Source organism: Tachypleus tridentatus, chromosome 13 (assembly GCF_004210375.1).
Source record: "Tachypleus tridentatus isolate NWPU-2018 chromosome 13, ASM421037v1, whole genome shotgun sequence".
Classification (NCBI taxonomy): domain Eukaryota; kingdom Metazoa; phylum Arthropoda; class Merostomata; order Xiphosura; family Limulidae; genus Tachypleus; species Tachypleus tridentatus.
In genome coordinates this window covers 228,506,822-228,528,053 of record NC_134837.1, presented here as the reverse complement: position 1 = coordinate 228,528,053, position 21,232 = coordinate 228,506,822, and the positions used below count along the sequence as shown (strand labels likewise).

The 21,232-nt window shown below is 34.4% G+C and overlaps 1 protein-coding gene across 2 annotated transcripts in view; it reads right to left on the bottom strand.

The window, feature by feature from the left end:
- Window positions 1-21,232, bottom strand: part of LOC143240507 (SAM and SH3 domain-containing protein 1-like) — a 188,298-nt gene that overhangs the window by 112,033 nt on the left and 55,033 nt on the right. For both annotated transcript variants that reach the window (XM_076483039.1, XM_076483040.1), the window contains exons 3-5: window positions 10,430-10,489; window positions 8,560-8,654; window positions 4,915-4,970 (exon numbers count right to left, since the gene is read on the bottom strand). In XM_076483039.1, coding sequence (XP_076339154.1) covers window positions 4,915-4,970; window positions 8,560-8,654; window positions 10,430-10,489 — 211 coding nt within the window. The remainder of the gene's footprint in view (window positions 1-4,914; window positions 4,971-8,559; window positions 8,655-10,429; window positions 10,490-21,232) is intronic.

The window sequence follows — 21,232 nt, the reverse complement described above, 5'->3', positions numbered from 1 at the left end:
GTCATTGTCGTGTTGCAGGGTCCAGTTCCACTTGTTGCAGGTTAGTGTCTCGATTAGTAGATGTTGTTGCCAAATTCCATACTTGATGAGGTCAATGGCGTATTTAGGTAGGGGCTTTAGGGGGCTCAACCCCAGGGCCCATGGTCTTAATGTGGTCCCATGATAATTTCATTCTAAGTAAAATTACATGGGATGTAGGGTCTACAAACATCACTAACCCCTGGGCCCCCACAATGAAATCTGCCACTGGATGAGGTAGTGGTATAGCTGGAGAAAGGTCCTACAGCCATAATGGTAACAGATGTAGTTCAGATGAGTTTTATTATTTAGCATTGCATAGTTAATAGTGTTTGATGTTGGAATTATTGAGGAAATACAGATATGTGTTAAGCTGGCTGATCCTTACATTTATCAATTCAGTTTCTATCATGGCGTCAATGATCTTTAGTACTTCGTCACTTTTTGTTTGTTATAATATTTTTGAACTTTGTTAATGTCATTTTATATGTCACTGATGTAATTTTGTACTTCTCATTTTTTTCATTGTTCATTGACGTCTCTTTGCCTATTTTCTGTGTCTTCCTAGATTTTTTACTTCAATCAAATTATTTTAATAATTCTTCTGTAAATAACATATTTCTTTATATACTGCATAAATTATTTCCTAAAGTTTTATTAAGGTAAAAGTCATTAAAGACACACTAGTCATATGATGTCAAACTTTCTTCTATCAAAATAAAATACAACTTTCACTCTTACAACCTACAACAGTGGTCTATCCGTTATACTCTCCGAGGTATAATTTATCTTTTATATATTTCATCGTAGAATTATCATCTGTTATAGACTTAACAGAATGTTTTCGTACTTGATAAATATTAAACAGTAAAGTATCTTTTGTAGGTTTCACCATAAAGTTTGTTGTCTCTTGCACACACAATGGGTATAGTTTATTATCTGTTTAAAATTCCAAAGTATATTCTCTCCGTTGCATATTTTAAAGTATAGCATATATATTTTACCCTAAAGTTAACCGAACGGTTTAGTACTTGTTATATATTTCCGTGTAGTTTAACTGTTGTACACGTGACTGCACAATTTATTTTTAAATCCTCCCATTCACCCCAATAACAATAAGTAGATCTAACAATCGATGAGTTGACATTTAAATGACGTGTCTCACTGATCAAATAGGATCAATCATTATTAAAAGACGTAGAGATTGTACTTTTGTAGAATTGTCATTCGTCATCAGTAAATGATGAATGTCTATGTAATAACTATCTGTACTTATAATTGACATATCAAAGACCTTGCTCTTTCCGACAGACACACCTAAATTTACTAATCTTTTGTGCTGCCATCTAGTGTTAATAAAAAACCCAAAGAGTTGTGTGTGAAAGAACTTTTGTTTATTAATGTCCATCTGTTTCTTTTAAAACAGGAGTCACCAAACCGGATACGGTTTTCGAGGTCATTTTGTCCGGCCCGCCAGCAGCTAGCCGCTTGGAAGTAAAAAGTGACATTTCATCAAATGTCTGAGTGTCATTACAAAATAAATCACACCGATGGTCGCTTTGAGTTGACAAACACAAGACGTTATGATAAAAAGAAACAAGGCTGTCATGCGCATTTTTAACCAATAGGAAAATTCTTCTTTCGTCCTTGCTGCCCGTTTATTCATATCGAGGCACGTATCTATGAAAGCATTAGGATTTCGAAAACAAGTACAGGCTTAACCCTCGTCCTATCGACTCGTCTTGTAAATTCAGCAGCCTAGGGTTACCGCTTCAGCAAGCTCATTTCTCTTAGTAGTTGGGTTATGCGCTTTTCGTAACTCGTTCTTAGGTAAGTGTCGTGGCAAACGTACGTTTCAATATATCTTGTTTGTGTGTTCTTGGACCAGTACAATACTTTTCTCACACCGTTCTTAGATTTTCATTTACAGATCCTGTTTTTTTCCACCCATCGTTCTGGCTGGTTTTAAAAGAAGAAAAGTGGACTCTGAGTGTCGTGCTTTCAATGAAGAATGGGGAGAAAAGTACTTCTTTATGGAAACAAAAAATCAGAAAGCTACTTGTGTGATATGCACCGAAAGTGTTGCCGTTTTGAAAGAGTACAATCTTCGGTGTCACCATTAAACAAAATATCTATCAACATATTTGAAATTTTCAGAAAAGTTCCTTTCTGGCAAATTTGAATCCATGAAACGTGTTTTTGAACCTCAAAAGAATATCTTCACGAGAAAGTTTGCTGGAAATGAATCTGTCACTCGTACAAGTTACAAAATAGTGCATAGGATGGCAGAGCGAGGAAAACCTTTTACTGACGGCAACTTCATCAAAGAGTGTGTGATGGAAGCAGCAAATGAGCTGCGTCCTGAAAAAGCCAATTTCTTTGAAAGTATCAGTCTTTCAACAACTTCAGTTGTACGGAGAGCAAAAGAACTTGGAGAGAACATCGCATTACAGATACGCCAAAAAGCTAGAAACTTCCTATGGTATTCTCTAGCACTGGATGAGTCTACTGATCTCTCAAGTACGTCACAACTTCTCGTGTTCATTCGTGGAGTTAATTTAAACTTTCAGATCACGGAAGAGTTGGCATCAGTTTACAGCATGCACGGAAGAACAACTGGAGAAAACATTTTAATGGAAGTGCATAAAACTTTGCAAGACTATAACCTTCAGTGGAATCAGCTTAGAGGTGTAACAATTGATGGAGAAAAAAATATGGCTGGAGTAAAGAAGGGTCTGGTGGGGCTGATCAGGAAACAGTTGGAAGATCTTCAACTCCCAAGCGCTCTGTTCATACAATGCATCATACATCAGCAAGCACTCTGTGGAAAAGACTTAGATATTTCTTGCGTACTGAAACCAGTCATTCCTGCAGTGAACTTCTTTCAGGGTCATGCACTTAATCATCGCCAGTTCAAGGCGTTTCTTGAAGAAATTGATTCGAATTTCTGTGACTTGCCTTATCACACGGCGGTGAGGTGGCTCAGCTGCGGTAAAGTCTTGTCTTGTTTTTATCAGCTGAGAAGAGAAATAGATATATTTCTTATCGAGAAATATAGAGCCGATCCACTTCTATCGGATCCAACCTGGTTGTCAAAGTTGTCATTTTTGGTTGACATCACATCCCACATGAATGAATTGAACTTGAAACTTCAGGGGAAGAATAACCTAGTCTGTGATCTCTATACAATCATTAAAGGATTTCGGAGAAAGCTGTCATTGTTTGAAGCACATTTGGAAGGAGAAAACCTCTCTCATTTTCAGTGTTTCAATGAGTTTCATGCAGGAATCACAGAAGATGTCAACCTGGAGTTTCAGAAAAAGATTATTGGTGATTTAAATAAGCATTTTTAGAGAGATTTTCGGATCTCGACAGAATCGAAAGTGACATTCTCCTTTTTCAGAATCCTTTTGATTGTGTTACTGATGACGTGCCAATGGAACTTCAGCTTGCGGTCATTGATTTGCAAGAAAAACTTGTTGAAAGCAAAACACAGAGAGGGGCAACTTATTGAATTTTACAGCTGCATATCTGAAGATGATTTTCCAAAGCTGTTATGACATCAGTGTTCGGAACAACTTATGTCTGTGAACAAGAATTTTCATAAATGAAGAATGTGAAGTCGGTACATCGATCAAGGTTGACTGATGAACATTTGAAAGCAATTTTAATGATTAAATGCAGCAATTCAAAACCGAACATTGAAGATATTTTGAAAGCCAAACGCCAATTTCATAAATCTTACTAACTTTTTTGCGGCTCAGTGAAATTCAGATATGTACTCACTATGTGCGATGTGACAATTGTTTTTGCTAATGTCACCTTCTTTGATAACCTTTTGTTAAATAAAAATGTTGGTTGTATTTCTGTTTGTTTTTTTATTATACGTGTGTATTGCATGCTACTCCCACATGGCTTATGTGGCATCCTAAACTTAGTGTTAAGTCTTTTACAGAGAGCTTTTGTTCTAGCTTATGAGTATTGAACATAATGATCATGTGGCCTACGCTTCTCATTCCCCAAGTAATCTGGCCCCTGTGAAAAAGGTTTGGTGACCCCTGTTTTAAAGCAAAGCCATATTTGGCTATCTGTTGTGTCACTAGAATTCCAGACTTTAGCTTTGTAAGTCCGTGTGCTTATCGCTGTCCTACCAGCGTTTAATGTTATATTCAATTAAATATTAAAATGCAAATAAAAAACGTTATTATCTCTGTCAAGGACATAAATATACGGTAAATGTTTTGGTAAACGGCCTTCATCATATTTCTTTTTTGTTATAGCAATTGTTACTATATTTAATAGCTGCAAATGTTATCGCACGGCAATCGTATTTCTTTGAGCTTGTAATATGCAGTTAAACAACGTCTGATATATTTTAGAGGTCGCCCACTATAGTCCACTCGCCCTACATAAAATCTGACATTAGAATGCCAACTAAATTAATTTGTATACTTGTTGTTTTGAATTAAGCACAAAACTACACAATGAGCCATCTGTGCTCTGACCACCACGGAGTTCGAATCCCGGTTACATCAAACATGCTAGCCCTTTCAGTCTTGGGAGCGTTATTATCTGATGGTCAATCCCACTTTGTTGGTAAAAGAGTAGCCTAAGAGTTGTCAGTGGGTGGTAATGACTAGCTGCCCCTTCTCTCTCTCTCTCTAATCTTACACTGTTAAATTAGAGACGGCTAGTACAAATAGCCCTCTTGTAACTTTGAGCGAAATTCAAAATATAAAAACAAACATATCTGCACTAAATTCAGCTAATCGTGACAAATTTAAAACGATCTGCTAATAATATATGCAAAATTCATGTAATATTTATAATAATGATTTTTAATACATAATTATTACATGTAGACTTCAGAAACACTAATTATGGATTGGAACTCACCTGCTGTAGTAAACGGGGAAGGTTGATAAAAGGATTTTGATCGTGGACTAAGGTACCTGAAAATACACAAATGAATTTATACAAGTAAATCAGTAACTTTAGAGTATAACAAATTATCTACATTGTAGGTTGAGCTTAAATCAGATATACATAATTTATGGTTTATGCAAGTGTCCATAATGGTGGTGTTACTGAATTTTGCACAAAGGTGGTCGAGGACTAGCTCTCTCTCTATTTATTATTATTATTTTAAATTTGATTTTATCTTAAAGATCTGATGTGTAGGTTTAACGGGGAGAGGTGTTTAGGTCTCTCTTCATCATATATGCAATATCTGTTTAGTTCGCATAAAAACTCATTTTTTCGCCAATTTTTATCAAAATATTTTATTGTACTCTGTAGAAGTCTATCTGGTATTGTTTGTGTATTTGAGTAATTATGCATGAACTTTGATGAAGTGGTTTTAGGTACTCTGTATGCTAATGTAATTCGTGTATTCTGTGATGTTTGGAGTTTGGTTTGAATTTGATTTACACTTGCATTGATCCATGCAGGAGCTGCATAGTCTATTACAGCTCTAATGTATGACTTGTATATTTTAATGATGTTTTCTGGTGTTGTTCCACAGTTTTTACCAATTAGACTCCCAGCATAGTTTATTCTTCGCCAAATTTTAGTTTTTATGTTATTTACATGTTTTATCTGGGTAAGTTTAGAATCATATGTCAACCCTAAACTTTTTGCAGATGTTGCAGTTTGGAGAAGCTCTCCGTTCATGTAGATCTGGGGTTGTATTTGGAGAAGCTCTCCGTTCATGTAGATCTGGGGTTGTATTTGGAGAAGCTCTCCGTTCATGTAGAACTGGGGTTGTACGTTTTGATGTTTCGTTGATTTTGAAAATATTACTAATTGTGTCTTCGCTGTGTTTATTTTAATTCTATATTTCTGGCAGTATTCACTAGCTGCTCTATCCTTCCTGAAATGTTGAAGTGACCGCCAACAGCTGCTTTGGAGGCAACTCTAATCTAAAAGTGGAAGTTGAATGCCACTTTTATAATTCAATGTCTGGTGTTCGATTTTAGTTTTTCTTGTTTACTGTACTCAGTAAGTTTACTGCACTAGGATTAGTTAGTGTAGTAGTCAGCGAGATGACCGAACTCCTTGTTTTCTCGCTGTGCCTTAGCGCCACATGTCTCACATTAACTATATTAAGAATATTACAAATTTACACTCCCTGTGTTTGTCATGTTACCTGCACCTGCTCTGTCATCTAATTGGTAGTGCTGACTATGTTAGTAACATGATATTTAGAATGACTTCTGATATTCGTTTTCGCATGGGAGCGGTATTTATGTGGTGTTACACACGCAGGTTTTACCCACTTTTAGTTCCTTCACTGTTATTTGAAGGAAAACCTAGAGATGAAACTGAGACAAATGTAAGTAAATGATAAGACGCAAAAAAGGCCCCGAGCTGTTCAATTACTTAAATAGTCATTTGCCTTTGACTGGGTGTGCACTGAAGAGCAAACTCATTATTTTCAGTATTACGTGACTACATTCTTTAAGAACCTAATATTTCACGATAAAGTTTATACAGATAGTCAAGCTAAATTAATATTGTATTATTTTCAAGCCGTTGTAAGCGAGTTATATATAGGAAATTATTAATTTATGTTTGGATAAAGCACTGTTTGCTATAATCAAGGTTCAATTGCTTTCGATGGCTTGCAGTTAAGAGGCCGTTTCCTCCCACCAGTTCAACGTTCCAACTAAATTTATAGCTCTGCAAACTTCTAGATCTCTTACAAGATAGACTTAAAATTGTATAATGACCATAGCATGGTAATACTCTCTTCAGGGCCAAATAATTCAACATTTGCCTTGTGCATTTGGTTTTCTATTCTGAAGGGCATGCAATTACAATTTGAATTTATAAGCCTGGTTGTGCTTTCGTATGTTTCATTAAATTAATTGTTTTTTCTTTCTTTATAAAAAAGAAATGTGTCTATTTACACGATTCTGCAGAACTGGTAAAGGTTAGTTACTGACGAATTGTAGATGACACAATGTTATAGGAAAAAACTGAAACAACTCCTTCCAGTGACACAGTACGTTATAATAGTTGTAAAGAGGAAATAAGACGACTTACTTTAGAGTGCGACTGAGAATGTATTTGAGACAAAAACATTCCAAGAATGAACGTTTCGTGAAGAAAGAGGACACTTTCTTATGCTCTAGTCAAGTAATTTCACAAAGTGGTTTCAGTTATTGTACTTTTACTAACAGAAAGTTTTCAGGAAAAAATCAGTCAAAAATGTGTCTTCTTTGCTTCATTAACTCTTTCACAAGAGATCATATGTCACCAATCACACTGAAGGTTGAATATCATGAGCTATGTGGTGTGTATGGTTTGGTTTGTGAGTGGCACAATAAATGTTAAATACGAAGAAATTATTTTCTTGGATTATAGCTGGGAGCCATTGATACCTACATGACCTATTGGCACATCTATCGTAACCTTGACCTCTAATGGAATACAGAAGAAGAATGAGCTTTGATAATAGATTTTATTTAATAGTACCTTTAAGACATCCTATTTCATTGCTGTGCGTACTTATGCTTGCCAAAGTAGTACGTTTTTTTTCTGGATTTGCGCTGAAATGCTTTTCGAGAGCCCGGCATGGCCAGGTTGGTTAGGGCCTGCAACTCGTAATCTGAGGGTCGCGGGTTCGAATCCCCGTCGCACCAAACGTGCTCGTCCTTTCAGCCGTGAGGGCGTTATAATGTGACAGTCAACCCCACTATTCGTTGGTAAAAGAGTAGCCCAAGATTTGGCAGTGGGTGGTGATGACTAGCTGCCTTCCCTCTAGTCTTACACTGCTAAATTAGGGACGGCTTGAGCAGATAGCCCTCGTGTAGCTTTGTGGGAAACTCAAAAACAAACAATTGTTTCACTTAAGATTTCACTTTCTTTTTTGATAAACATTTTTACGTTTCTTACAAATAAATTCAGCCAAGTGTTAGATAACTTTTTGCATCCACTTCTAGAATGTTCAATGTTCATCGTTTCTCAAGGCTGTGCTTGTATTCAATGAAAGCTATTGAAACTTCTGTGTAGTAGACCAGTGATAAGTTATTTGATCTCCAATGTCTTGTTTGAGTGTACATAAACCTTTTTTCTATCACTGAAGTACTTCATCACAGTGAAAATGAACAAGTATCAAGCTATGGATTATAAACCTACCTTACTTTGAAGATAAAAATTAAACATTTAATTAGCGGCTGGTTGTGATCGGCTGTAGTTTCTGGTCTTTATAATGTTCGGATGTTGAAGATGCTATAGCATTATTTAATGAGTATCATTGTAACCCACTTTCTTATTTCTCTGGAGATGGAATAAGTGTACTCCGAAGCATTCAGACCTTCTGTTAATAAAATGTTTTGTTTTGTCAACTGTCTTCATCTTTATTACTAGACTTCGTTTTCTTCGTCATGAATCTATTGTCGATAGCTTTTAGTTTTTGACATGTAGATGAAACCACCTTTGCTTTTTAAATTAAAATTGCAATGTATCTTAAATCAACTAGTTTTTAATGTCACTCATTCAGGCTTTGCTCGTTTTAAAGCTAGTTATATATCTCACCTTTCTGCTTGATCAACATTGACTTCTTTACTCGTCTGACCTTGGTATAAGCCATAAATATTTTCTTCTTCCTGGTCATTCAAACAGCTAGAAGGCTAGATAATAAAACATACAAATTTCAAACGATTAAAGTACAGTTGTTCATTAAATTACACGAGGAGTAAGAGGGGCATATTAATAAAAAATAGAGTAAGGAACCAAACACTAATGTTAAATAAATTTATCATTGTATGACACACTTTCATTCACATGAACATAGAAAAAATAACAACATAGAAACCTGAAAATAAAACTAATTGTCATAACCATTAACTTCTTAGCATATTTTATCGATTCAATTCTTACTCTATTCATTCAGAAAATGTATTTTATCGTATGAGAAAAATAAACTATTCTGTTTTGGAAAACGTTCTCTTCAGTCATAATGTATTCAACCTACTATCTCCTGTTTACGTTCTTAACAGAAAATAGCAATTTAAATTCATGCATTACACAGATTCACCAGCTATATGTTTGAAAAGCCGTACTAGCCTTTCCTGAGTCGTAAGTTTAAAGCTCTACACATCAAAACATTTCTTTAACTATTCGTCTACGTTGCTATATAACTCAGTAGTATTGAAGCTTTTACTATTTTAAGTAAACCTTAAACCTCAAATTTACTTCTATGAAAATGAACGACGTAGGAAGCTGACCTTTCTGCAACAAAGAAATAATTCTATGATATAATCATATATTTATTATACGTATGAACCAGTGAGATTGAAATGTTTGTTTTTATTAAAAGGAAGGTGTTTTAAGTGGTATCCCATTACACTACATAACAAAATTTTAAATTTTGTTGTTCCTGGGCAGAAAGTGTTATTTCCAAATTGCTTATGCCTAAAGTAAATGGAACAGACCTATTTTTCTCTTCAAACTTTGGTTTTGTGACCTGGGAGCGTTTTACAAAAACATGATGGGAGACTATATTTGGGGGCTGATACGTGAAAGTGATTTACATTACAACAGCAAATCTCGAAAAACTACTCACTTCTAAACATTTTTGTTCATTTTTATATAACTTTTGTATGAATACATGTAAATCTTGATTCATATGTTGTGTTATTCAGACCTTATTCAAATGAGTGTGTGTTTCTGTGTGTTTTCTTATAGCAAAGCCACATCAGGCTACCTGCTGAGCCCACCGAGAGGAATCGAACCCCTGATTTTAGCGTTGTAAATCCGTAGACTTACCGCTGTACTAGCGGGGGGCTTATGCAAATGAAAATGTGCAAATTTGCCCGTTTTTACACAGAAAATAGGTTAATTTCTAAATTTCATTATCCAGGTCACAAAAGCAAAGTTTGAAGGGAATAATGGCCATTTTCTGTACTTTTACAACATAAGCAATCAAGAAATAACACATACTATCCAGGAACAAAATTTGTGTTACATAGTGTTATCTAAAGTTTCGTGTGGCTTTGTGCTTCAGAATCAATCAGATTCTAAAAGTAAGATATTTTTAAAATTAAAATTTACTTATAGAGAAATTTCGACTTTTGGTAGCTCCTCTCTTAGTTAAAATGACTATTCATTATTCCATCTCATGCATATAATGGAAAGTTTCCCATTGTAACAGTCATATTCTCGCATAGATCTAGAATATTTAGATTATTTAGATTAAAACCTTAGTAGGGAACGTAAAAATCATGCTACTTGCAATACAAATTACTCAGTAATTAGCAAAGCGCATTCATAAAATTTTATATATTATTGTAGTGATCTTAAGACACCACTTACTAAATATTTCAAACTTAAATTTCAACATCAGAATATTATCCTAATGTAACTGGTTGAAAGACAAATTACAACATAATCATCAAAAACTTACTGAATACTTTCCTGGTTTAAAAGTAGATGTAGTCCTTTGCTTGAAATTTCCAAGGTCCAGCTTGAAAATCAATGCATAAACACATATAAATGACTAGGTTTTAAATAATATGAAACAATACGAAATTCACTTGTAGAAAATATTCAACTTTGGATCAATACATTTATATGTATATGGAATATTAATATTCAACATTCAAGTAAAATAAAACAAAATCAAAAGGTAGGACTTCGTTAAACAATGCAAATCTAAACCTCTGACTCATAATGTTTTCTAATAAACAAAAACAATCCCAAACAAAAATCAAAAACTCTGAATAAATAAAAAGGATCTCCATGGTACAGGCTATAATATGGGATATAAAATCTACCCTAGGTTTTGGAGGTGATTACGGAATAGGACCCACACTGCAGTGGGGATACACAGTTTTTCAGTCTTAACATCCGTTCGCTAGTCTCACATGAAGAAATTGGTAAATAATAATAATAAAATAATCAAAACAAACAGAAGTTAGGGTAGCGAGATCTGGATATTCAAGCCCATAAAGTCATACATTTATATCATCATTCACTGTTTGTGGAGAGTTGTGGAAAGATGACTGCTCTCCAAAGTAAAGAAGAGAAAAAGAAGTAATAATAATAATAACGTACTGCCACTTGGAGGTAAATAAAATAAATTTACCTCCTGAAGTTGGTATTCCAGCAGCCATTATAGTAGTTATAACGGATTTACTGTTGTACATTTATTTTAGTGCCTACATTTGTTCTTGAATAGTTTTCTTTTTTGAATGTGACGTATATTCTTGACTGTATTGCGCAAGTCTCGCCTGTTCTTGAAATATGTAGAACGTTCTTGAGTGTAAAAATCAAACAATACTTGTTCGACGAAAGCGCGCAAAAACACTGTTGAAATTTCTACAAACTCGAGTGATTCCTATAAAAAGCGAAAGAAGAAGAATATTACTGAACAGCTACAGTAAGTGTGTTATATTATAGGCCTAGAAAGCTATAATTGTTATTAACGTCTACTAATCGGAAAACTACATAATTTGACCAGGAACGTTGTAAATTTTGAACATCATATACCATTCACCTTCAGATAATTAACTTCTATGAGGACATCAGATATTTACCTTCTTCTGTGAAAAGTCAGATTATAAACCGCATTAGGCCAAACAAGAATAGAGCTAGCTAGCATTACAGTCAAGTGAAGTGTATCAACATAAAATTAATTTCCTTGTCGTGGACTTGGACCGTCGATAAAATATTCAGTTCTAGACCTGATAGAAAACTTAGCAAAGTTTGTAAAACTGTTGTATATGAACCATCATTTGTAATAACCATGATTATAAACTGTATTGTTTTCATGTTTGTATATTAATGTATCAGTCTTGTTGGTGAATAACATAAGTTTAAAACATATTAACATTTTACAAAATTAACTATTAAGCTTAAATTCAAATTTCCGGTTATTTGTTCGTTTGTTTTTAATTTCGTGCAAAGCTACACGAGAGTTATCTGCGTAAGCCGTTCCTAATTTAGCAGTGTAAGACTAGAGGAAAAGCAGCTAATTATCACCACCCACCGCCAACTCTTTGGTTACACCTTTACCGAGGAATAGTAGGATTGGTTGTTACATTATAATACCCCCCACGTCTGAAAGGGCGAGCATGTTTGGTGTGACGGGCATTCGAACCCGAATTATGTAGTAAAAATATTAGTACAGCCCTTCATAATGTTTGATTCGATTAAGTAAATACACATGTATTTTGGACTAATTAAGTAATACTGACATGAATGACTGTTAAAACTTCTGTACACAACATGTCTGTAATTACAGGAATCGTATAATAAAATTTAGTCGATTTTTAAGCGTCATGCAAAAAGTACAATTAAAGAACCGTTAAAGAAAGTTAAGCAGATTACATGCATACTTTCAACATAATTCATTTTATAAGTTCAGTTCTAACACGATACATCCCCATCTTCACTTGTCTTGAATTTTCATAATTAAGAATACTAATGCTCTGTTTTCAACTTCTCGTATTTCAAAAATTATGTTTAACATTATTAGATATATCTCATTCTCCTGTGTTCATAAAATTCGACATTAACTAGTAATATTGTCTTTCACATATTTCAAAATTTCAGTAATAAGATTACAAGATATGTTCTCAGTCTTATGCTTTCAACAGTATGATATGTTTAGGTAAAACTGAGGTAATCGCAGAGCAATGGAATAGGTCTGCGTAATAATAGGAGATTCAGTCAAACGATTTATTATAAAGTAGTGCTATCTTCCTGAGTAAGTCAGCTGTGAGAATGATTGAAATATAGCAGATAAACACAAAGTGAAATAGGAAATGAACAATCTTTATTGACATCACATGGGACTCAAACATAGTGTGTACTTGTTTTATTGATATGGAACTATCTTCAACTGATCAAGCTGAATCTATGTACCAGACTGCCTAAATTCAATGTTCCTTACCTTGCAAGAAATTTTATAGTTACTAAGAATAACTAGTGCTACCTACAATTGATCATTCTCATTCAAATATAGGGGAAGCAAACCATAACCTTAAGATATCATCTTAACTACCACTGAAGGACACTGCTGTTTTGTTCTAGCATAACGTGCAGTATTGAAGTAAGTACTTCTCATGGGCTTGATAGATATTGTCAGTTTGAGGATAGCAATGGAACAGAAGTAGCTGAATGAAATTTCTTTAATGTTGTTCTCAACCACATGTTATGTGAAACCTGTATACATATATAATAAATAGTAAATTCAGAATAATACAAGAAGACAGAAATGCATGGCATATTTCTCTACATACTTTCTTTTCTTGCATGCTTCAGACATGTTCTCAAGCTGACAGTTAATTTAACTTTAAAACTGGTAAGTTTTAACTTACACTCTGGTTGAGGGTTGTGCTAACTACAAACATCACACTGTCTTACAAATGTACACAGTACAGGAGAATCTCTTAACAAAGAAATTAAACTTTTGTATCATACAATTAAAAAAGTCTTTTTACTCCTGTATTTGTCCTATGTAAACATTTTCCATAGTCACTCTTTCAGTTTGCCCCATCATAAGAAATTAATTTAATAATATTTGAATAATAATAAACTAATACTGTAGAAACAGAAAAATACTAACACTCAAAATGTTTTCCTTTATTAATCAATAAATGAAAATTTAATATTACAACTTGTTTCTTTTTTTTTCTCACCTAAACTAAATGAAATAAGTTAATACAATCTAGCTGAATACTGAAGCTACTGAGAACAACAAACGTAAATGCTTCAATTCATACATAGTGTGAATCAGAATGTTCAGTGTATGGACATGGTCTTAACATTTGGCTAGACAATTCCTGTGAGTTTTTCCATGTTACTATCCCACTTAATAACATATAATTAAATCATACACTCCTGTAACACTGTTATCCAGTGTGCTATCATCCCTTTAGGTTTTTAAAGTTCCTCAACCATTGTACTAAATAAATGCACTAAGTATTCATGGTGCACTTGAGCACTTCTACCATATAGGCAGTAACAAAAGTGTTTTATGAAGATCATGTCTGCAGTTAATTTCTTCTTTGGTGCACATTACCTACATTCAAGATACATTAATGTATGATTAACATGTTCAATTACACATTCTAATCTGTTCTGCAATTGTGATAACACTGTTTTGATTATACTATCACTGACATCATTACTCAACAGGAATGCTTGTTCTGTAAATATACCAACACCTGGGTTTGTACTAAAACAACTTTCAGGAAATGAAGTGCTTCCTTACATTTCTCAATTCACCTGAAGTGTGTTGCTTCAGTAATGAGAGCCAATATTGTAGATTTGATCTTGGAGAAGATGACAACAAATCACATATAGTATGACAAATCAAAAAAACATTGTAGAATTCTCATTTGGTCATATATTGATTCCACTATTTCACTGTTGCTGTTTTAATGGTTTCACTTTCAAGCCTCTCAAAAAGCAGTGAGAGTTTTACAAAGCCAGACAGTATAAAATGAAACTCATACAATCCAGCTTGGTTTGCTAAGTCTAACCTATGTTTAATTAACAGATCCTTTCCAAATTTTTCTATATATTCATGCATACATGGTAATGGAAAACTGGGTGTAATTTTCTTCTTCTAAATTAACATTTTTGGAGATAACCAAGCACTCTTTAAAGGCTGTATAATCCCATCCTTGAACATATGCTGTATTTCAGTGTTTTTATATCCCTAACCAGTGGAATCTACATGACAGTTGTATAGTCTCACCCGCATCTACATCCCAAAAATACACTACATGTTCTGCCAACAAGTTACAAGAATTTCTGCAAAGTCCTCAGCTAGTGATCTCAAATTTATTGGTAATCATGCAAACCTTAGTGATGCCCTTAACAATGGTTAATTCCATTTTGGTTATCATGTTCATGACTTGCTCAGCATGCAGTTGAATAACTATCTAACTGCAATTATAGAAAAACACAACTTCTTTTTCCCTCAGACAGATCACTGCTTCCTTTGTAAACAGAAACAGCTTAATTCATGCATGAAACTTAAAATCATGTTAACATCCCTGACTTTTTTCATACAAATTAATAGTTGCATTCCCCTAAGTAGTGGCCAGGCTCAACTTTGACAACACTGCCAACTTTTTGTTCTCCTGTATTTGTTGCACGATTAGTCTAAAGTGATAGCCTCGTTTACCTTGCTACTTGAGAAACTAAGGGCAGTTAGCTCAAAGGATGTCTACTATTCCAATGCAAAGCAGATACCTTCCTCCTCTCTTTCAGAATAATATCCTGGTTGAAGCACTGGTGGCATAGGTTGGAACTTGTAAATCAAGAAGGGACTCGAGTGTCCACTCCATTCATTGTTTAACATTGTGGTTGTATTACATAACCAGGATGTGCAGTTGGTTTATGGTCAGTTCAAGTTAAATATATTGGCAGTCTCAGATGTTTAAAAAATAAAAATACTTAAATGTATCTTTATCTTTATATGTTTTAAGATCTCTAAATGTATTGTCATCCTCACACCTTATACTATTATATTTTCACGTGTTTTATGAGCTCATTAGTACAACCAACAACTTTTACTTGTACTTCAAGAGATCAGTATTAAGATTACCAGACATAAAATCATCCTTCATTGTATGTATATTTATAATGCTAAACCTTTTGTTCTCAAGTGATTCAAGAGCTAATGTCCCCAGGTGGGACAGCAATAAGTGTAAGGACTTATCAGTTCTTTGGGGTGAACACAGCAGATTACATTGAGTTTGCTTGAAAACATACAAACAAATTAAAGAGTTGGTATTAATGATATCCAGAAATGTAGATTCACACGTCCTTCAAAAGATTAGTATTAAGAATATTAGATATACACATTTTCATGGGTAGCTTTTACAAATGCACAACCATACACATATAATATCCTCATTCTCATGTCTTTCAAAAGACAATGTTTATTCAGCACAGTAAGTTGGTATGTTTTCATCCATACATGTTTCAAACGAGTGTGATTTAACTCCAGATAGTATTGTTCTTGGTTGTTTCAAAACCTCATTATTAATGGTAAAATAGGTAAAATCACGAGTTTCATCTAATCACATACCTGTTTCAAGAGATCAGTACTAAAAATATAATTTTTTTATTCTCAACCGATTTATGAGATCAGTATTAAAAAACACTAGATGAAGGTGTATACACAAAGTTTTTTACCAGTTCATCATTAAAAACCTGATATCCACATTTTTCAAAACACTTGATGTTATGTTTGATAACATAAAACCTTTGAAAATTTTTTAAATGTGATGTTTTCAATGACACTTTCAAATATTTCCCAAACTTAAAAAAACACTTGACAGATCTTGAAATTAATAATTCGGAGCTTGTAAATGTAATTTTCAAGTGTTATTAATTCAACTTTTGAACAATTTTCTTTAAGATTTAATAAGTTCAAGTTATTTGAAGAAACTTCAAAATTCATAAAGTATGCAGACAGTGTAACGTTAGACAAATTGAATTTAGAAATGTTGCAGTGGATTGACTTGGATAATTTTTAGATGCAACTGATTGATTTACAAAACAGCTCGATTTGGAGGCAAAAAATTGTTGACTCACGAGCTAAACTAGAAAATATTGAAAGGGATTGGTTAGTGACTGGAATACTGCAGAAAATGAGGTTCTAAAACTTTGGAATTATATTCCTAAAACTTTTGACTGTCTAAAAAATGTTGCAATGGCAGTATTAACAGTATTTTCATCAACATATTTATGCAAGTTATTATTTTCAATGATGAACTTTGTGAAATGTAATTATAAGAATATATTTGTTGATGAAACTGATGTTGCATGCATGACTCTCAAAACAACCAAATACAAGCCTTATATAAAATATCTACCATCGTTGGTGCAGCAGTAAAAGTCTCACTATGAGTAAAATATGCTTATTTTCCTTTTTTTAAATTTTATATAGTATGTTTTCATCTGTTTTGAATTTCACGCAAAGCTACTCGATAGCTATCTGCGCTAGCCCTCCCTAATTTGGCAGTGTAAGACTAGAGGGAAGACAGCCATTCATCACCACCCACTGCCATCTCTTTGGCTACTCTTTTTCCAGCGAATAGTGGGATTGATTGAAACAGTGTAATGCCCCCATGGCTGAAAGGGCGAGCATGTTTAGTGTTAGGGGATTCAAACCCCCGTCCCTCGAAATATGAGTCAAGTGCCTTAACCACATGGCCATGCCAAGTCCCAATTATTTGAAATAATAATAAGTAACGTGCATAATGTAATAAATCGGAGACTCGTCTCAGACAAATAATAATACGTAATACAGTAAAGTACTGATTACTAGGCCAGTAGGCAAATGATACTGGTATAAAGGGTCCCACCGTGTTATCAAAATTAACCAGTATAACTCCCAACTATCACCCTTAAAGCAAGAGCAACTTCGGAGTGAAGTTAAAACTAAGCTCTAACAGATGATTTATTATTTTCGATAGTTCTAATAAGAAACAAAACCAAGATTTGATATTAGACTTACACTAAAAAATTAAGATAGTTAAAAATCTTGTATTCTTTAAAGAAGCATTATGAAGTTAACTTGTTTGTGGGAGGATGTTATCCAACAGGAAACCTTTTGTAGATTAATTATTTTGGTGTCATCTACATGCCTACGGTGACTTAGAAATCGTTGTACCTAAGATTGTAATCTCCTTTATAAAATGCTTTTCAGTAACACAGCGATATGTCTCTGAACATACATGTACAACACTATAAGGCAGGTTTTGATACTTGTGGTGAGTAGAGCACAGATAGTCCATTGTGTAGTTTATGCTTAACTTCAAACAAATAAATAACCCTTCATATGAAGAAAATAATAACAATTGTTTGAAATTAAGCAAAAAGTTACAAAATGGACTATTTGTGCTCTGCCCAATATGGGTATCAAAACCTGATTTCAGGCGTTGCAAGTCCACATACATACCCTATGCCACTAGGAGGTGACTAATATCAAGCACCGCTTCAAATTAACAGGATTTTCCCATTAAAAGAGAACAATAGTACAAGGGCGACAAAATACGAGTGTTACTATGGAATTTTGGCATCTGAAGAGTTTAAGACCACTTGGTGGAGGGTATCTTTAAAGAACTCCCAGACCAACACCACCAGTACACAATCCAAGCCCTGGTGAATGTAACCTAACTAGAGTTAAAAAAGCAAGGAAATTATATTTAGAATTGAGATGACCTGATGAGGTTCTACTTGTTTTAGTTTCTTCATTGAATGTATTCATTGATATCATACTATTACGGAAGAAATGAAATGATGCAGATGGTTAAAAACATATACAGTTGTCCTGAAACAAACTTCTTGGTTACAATTATGTGCCTATTTTGGCACGTAAAGCTGTGTTAAGGAAACCATTAAATCGATTTGGTTTCAAGCTATCTTGGATCTTTCTGCAATTTTCATGAAAGAGATACTTATACTGTCTATGGAGATATTACTGACCTGGCTCAGATATTCAATGGTGACATTCTCCTCTGCTTGAAGAGATAAAGCTTTGAGATCAAGTCACATGTTACCACAGTCACAATGGGCACAAGTGAAGTTCTGTAATAATTATGAAAGGATGATTTGAATGATTCTTTTGATTCAGATGCCATGATGCCATTATGATTCTAACTCTTAACTGAATCTCACAAACGCCTAAAAGAAAACAACTACATTCTGTTTATTATTTTTGAGCTTATTCTCAGTCGGTATTAATTCTGTGATAAACATATCTTATAAAACAATCCATTCAATGGACTTATTCAAAATAGTTATTTATAAGGCCCGGCATGGTCAGGTTAGTTAAGGCGTGCGACTCGTAATCTGAGGGTCGCAGATTCGAATCCCCGTCGGGCCAAAATTGCTCGCCCTTTTAGCCATGAGGGCATTACAATGTTATGGTCAATCCCACTATTTGTTGGTAAAAGAGTAGCCCAAGAATTGGTGGGGGGGTGGTGATGACTAGCTGCCTTCCCTCTAGTCTTACACTGCTAAATTAGGGATGGCTAGCTCAGATACCCCTCGAGTAGCTTTGCGCGAAATTCAAAACCAAACAAAATAGTTATTTATATTTTCAGTTCACTGGAGAATATCACAGGTGGATAACAGAAGAGCGTTTAGTGCAATGACCTAAGGTTCTGGTTTATTACACACATTTTATTTTCAATCATTGGAGTGTGCTCTGACCTTAACTCAAACTCTTGTGTTTAAAACGTTTATAAAAAACATTGTTTTGAGATGACATTTTTAACAGCAAGAAGGACATATGACTTAGAAAAAAATTTGGTCACTGAGAGGAACTGGCCATTTGAAAGAATGGTCATGTCTAGGGGGATATTGGTATAATTTCGAGTAACAAGACAGCAGGTCTTCCAGGGCAAATAGCAAACTGTAAATACTGCAACTGTTACTCCAAAAAACCAGAGGATAACATGTTGTAGCTGGCAACAAAATATTTGCACCAAGAAGTATGATGGTCAGTCTGGTTCTTTGAAAGTTGTATTAGCATGTTTGTGTTGAAGTACAAGAGCAAGAAACAGTTTTTGGTAGATACAGGAGTGGGTAGAACACTGGTGAGTCCCATGGCATACCTGGTACTTCGAGCAAAACTACCACTACCTATAAACTGAACATTGCTCTTTGAATGAAGATAAACTTGTCTTAAATGGAGAGACCACAATTCATCTATGACTAGAAGTGTCACTTTTAGAATAAAAGTAGTTGTCACTGACCTCGGTTTAACATTACCACTCTAGGAATGGATATATTGGAGAGCATATCAGTTAGTTTTGTATGTGCCACAGGTAAACAGAACTCAGTGCAAGTCAGTACATGCAGGAAATAATATATGTGGATGAGAAATTCAAAGTATCCTCATGTAAAGAGGTAGTAATGATGCCATGTAATGCATTTTTTTGGGGGCCCCACGCATGAAAAAGACTGTTTACTATTTAAAATACAACCAGTATTAGTTCAATAAGGTATTTGACCAAGACTTGGTGTTGTTTCACAAACTGCAAAGGTCACTGGCATGGTAAACATGGCAGAAATTTCTAATTCTAATAATAATGCTAAGGCTGCCTTCATCACACAACAATTAAGATTTAAAACTAGCATACTAACACACCTGAGATCACTTGTTGATGATTGAGCAGGCAATCAGATTTCAACACAGTGGCACACTGGCAAAGCTTGCTTAGATGTTTAGTTGGGCCAAACTACAGTTAGCTAACATCATACAGATAGAGATAGCATAAGACCAATTAAAAAATTCATTGTAGGCTTTCCTGGGATATTTGGGAAGTAACCATTGTCCACATGCACTGCATGTTAAAGAATGGAATCAAATAACTTCCAGAAAGTGTTTGATCATCTTCATTTGTCATTGTTAAAAAAGAAGGTATGTCCAAATTCTATATTGAATTCAGGTAGATGAATGTTATAGATTACATGGATGAATATCTGGACATGTTGGAAGGAACCAGTTGGTTCAATACCTTAGATTGAGCATCCAGATATTGACAAGTCAAATTAAATGACAAGAACAGACCCAATATTGCTTTTGGCACTTATGGTGGCTTGAATGATTTTTATTACGTCATTTGGTCTGTGTAACACATCCACCACCTTTGAGAAGTTAATGAAGGCCTTACAACAGGAGAAATGACTGTTTTATCATAAACAGTGTTTATGACATCTTAGCATTTGGTTGCACATTAAATCTGTAAATGAGAAACTGAAAATTGTATTTCAGCACATAAAAAGTCAGACTCGAAAATAAAACCTGAAATATGTGCACCCATGTGCATGAAAGTGGAATATATCAATCATATTGCAGGTAGGGAACTAATATGCACAGATTCTTCTAAGATAGGCCTCAACCTGTGACCAAATAAAGTCTGTAATTTCTTTAGTTTTGTATCATATTATTATTGTTTTGTGACAAACGTCTTTAAGTTTGCTTCACCTTTACTGGTGCTTCTAAGCCCAAAACAAAATATGGGATAGAATGAGTAGTGTAAGTATTCCAGTCCCTGAAATGTGCTTTTGTTAAAGATATAGTTTTCATACACCCATGACAAGATTATGAATTCTTGCTGTACAGTGATGCCAACAACAGTGGAAGTAAAAAAGTGTTGTTGTAAATGCAAGACAGAGTAGACTGAGTAAACATATGTGCTCACAACTCCAGAATACAAACACTGCATGACAA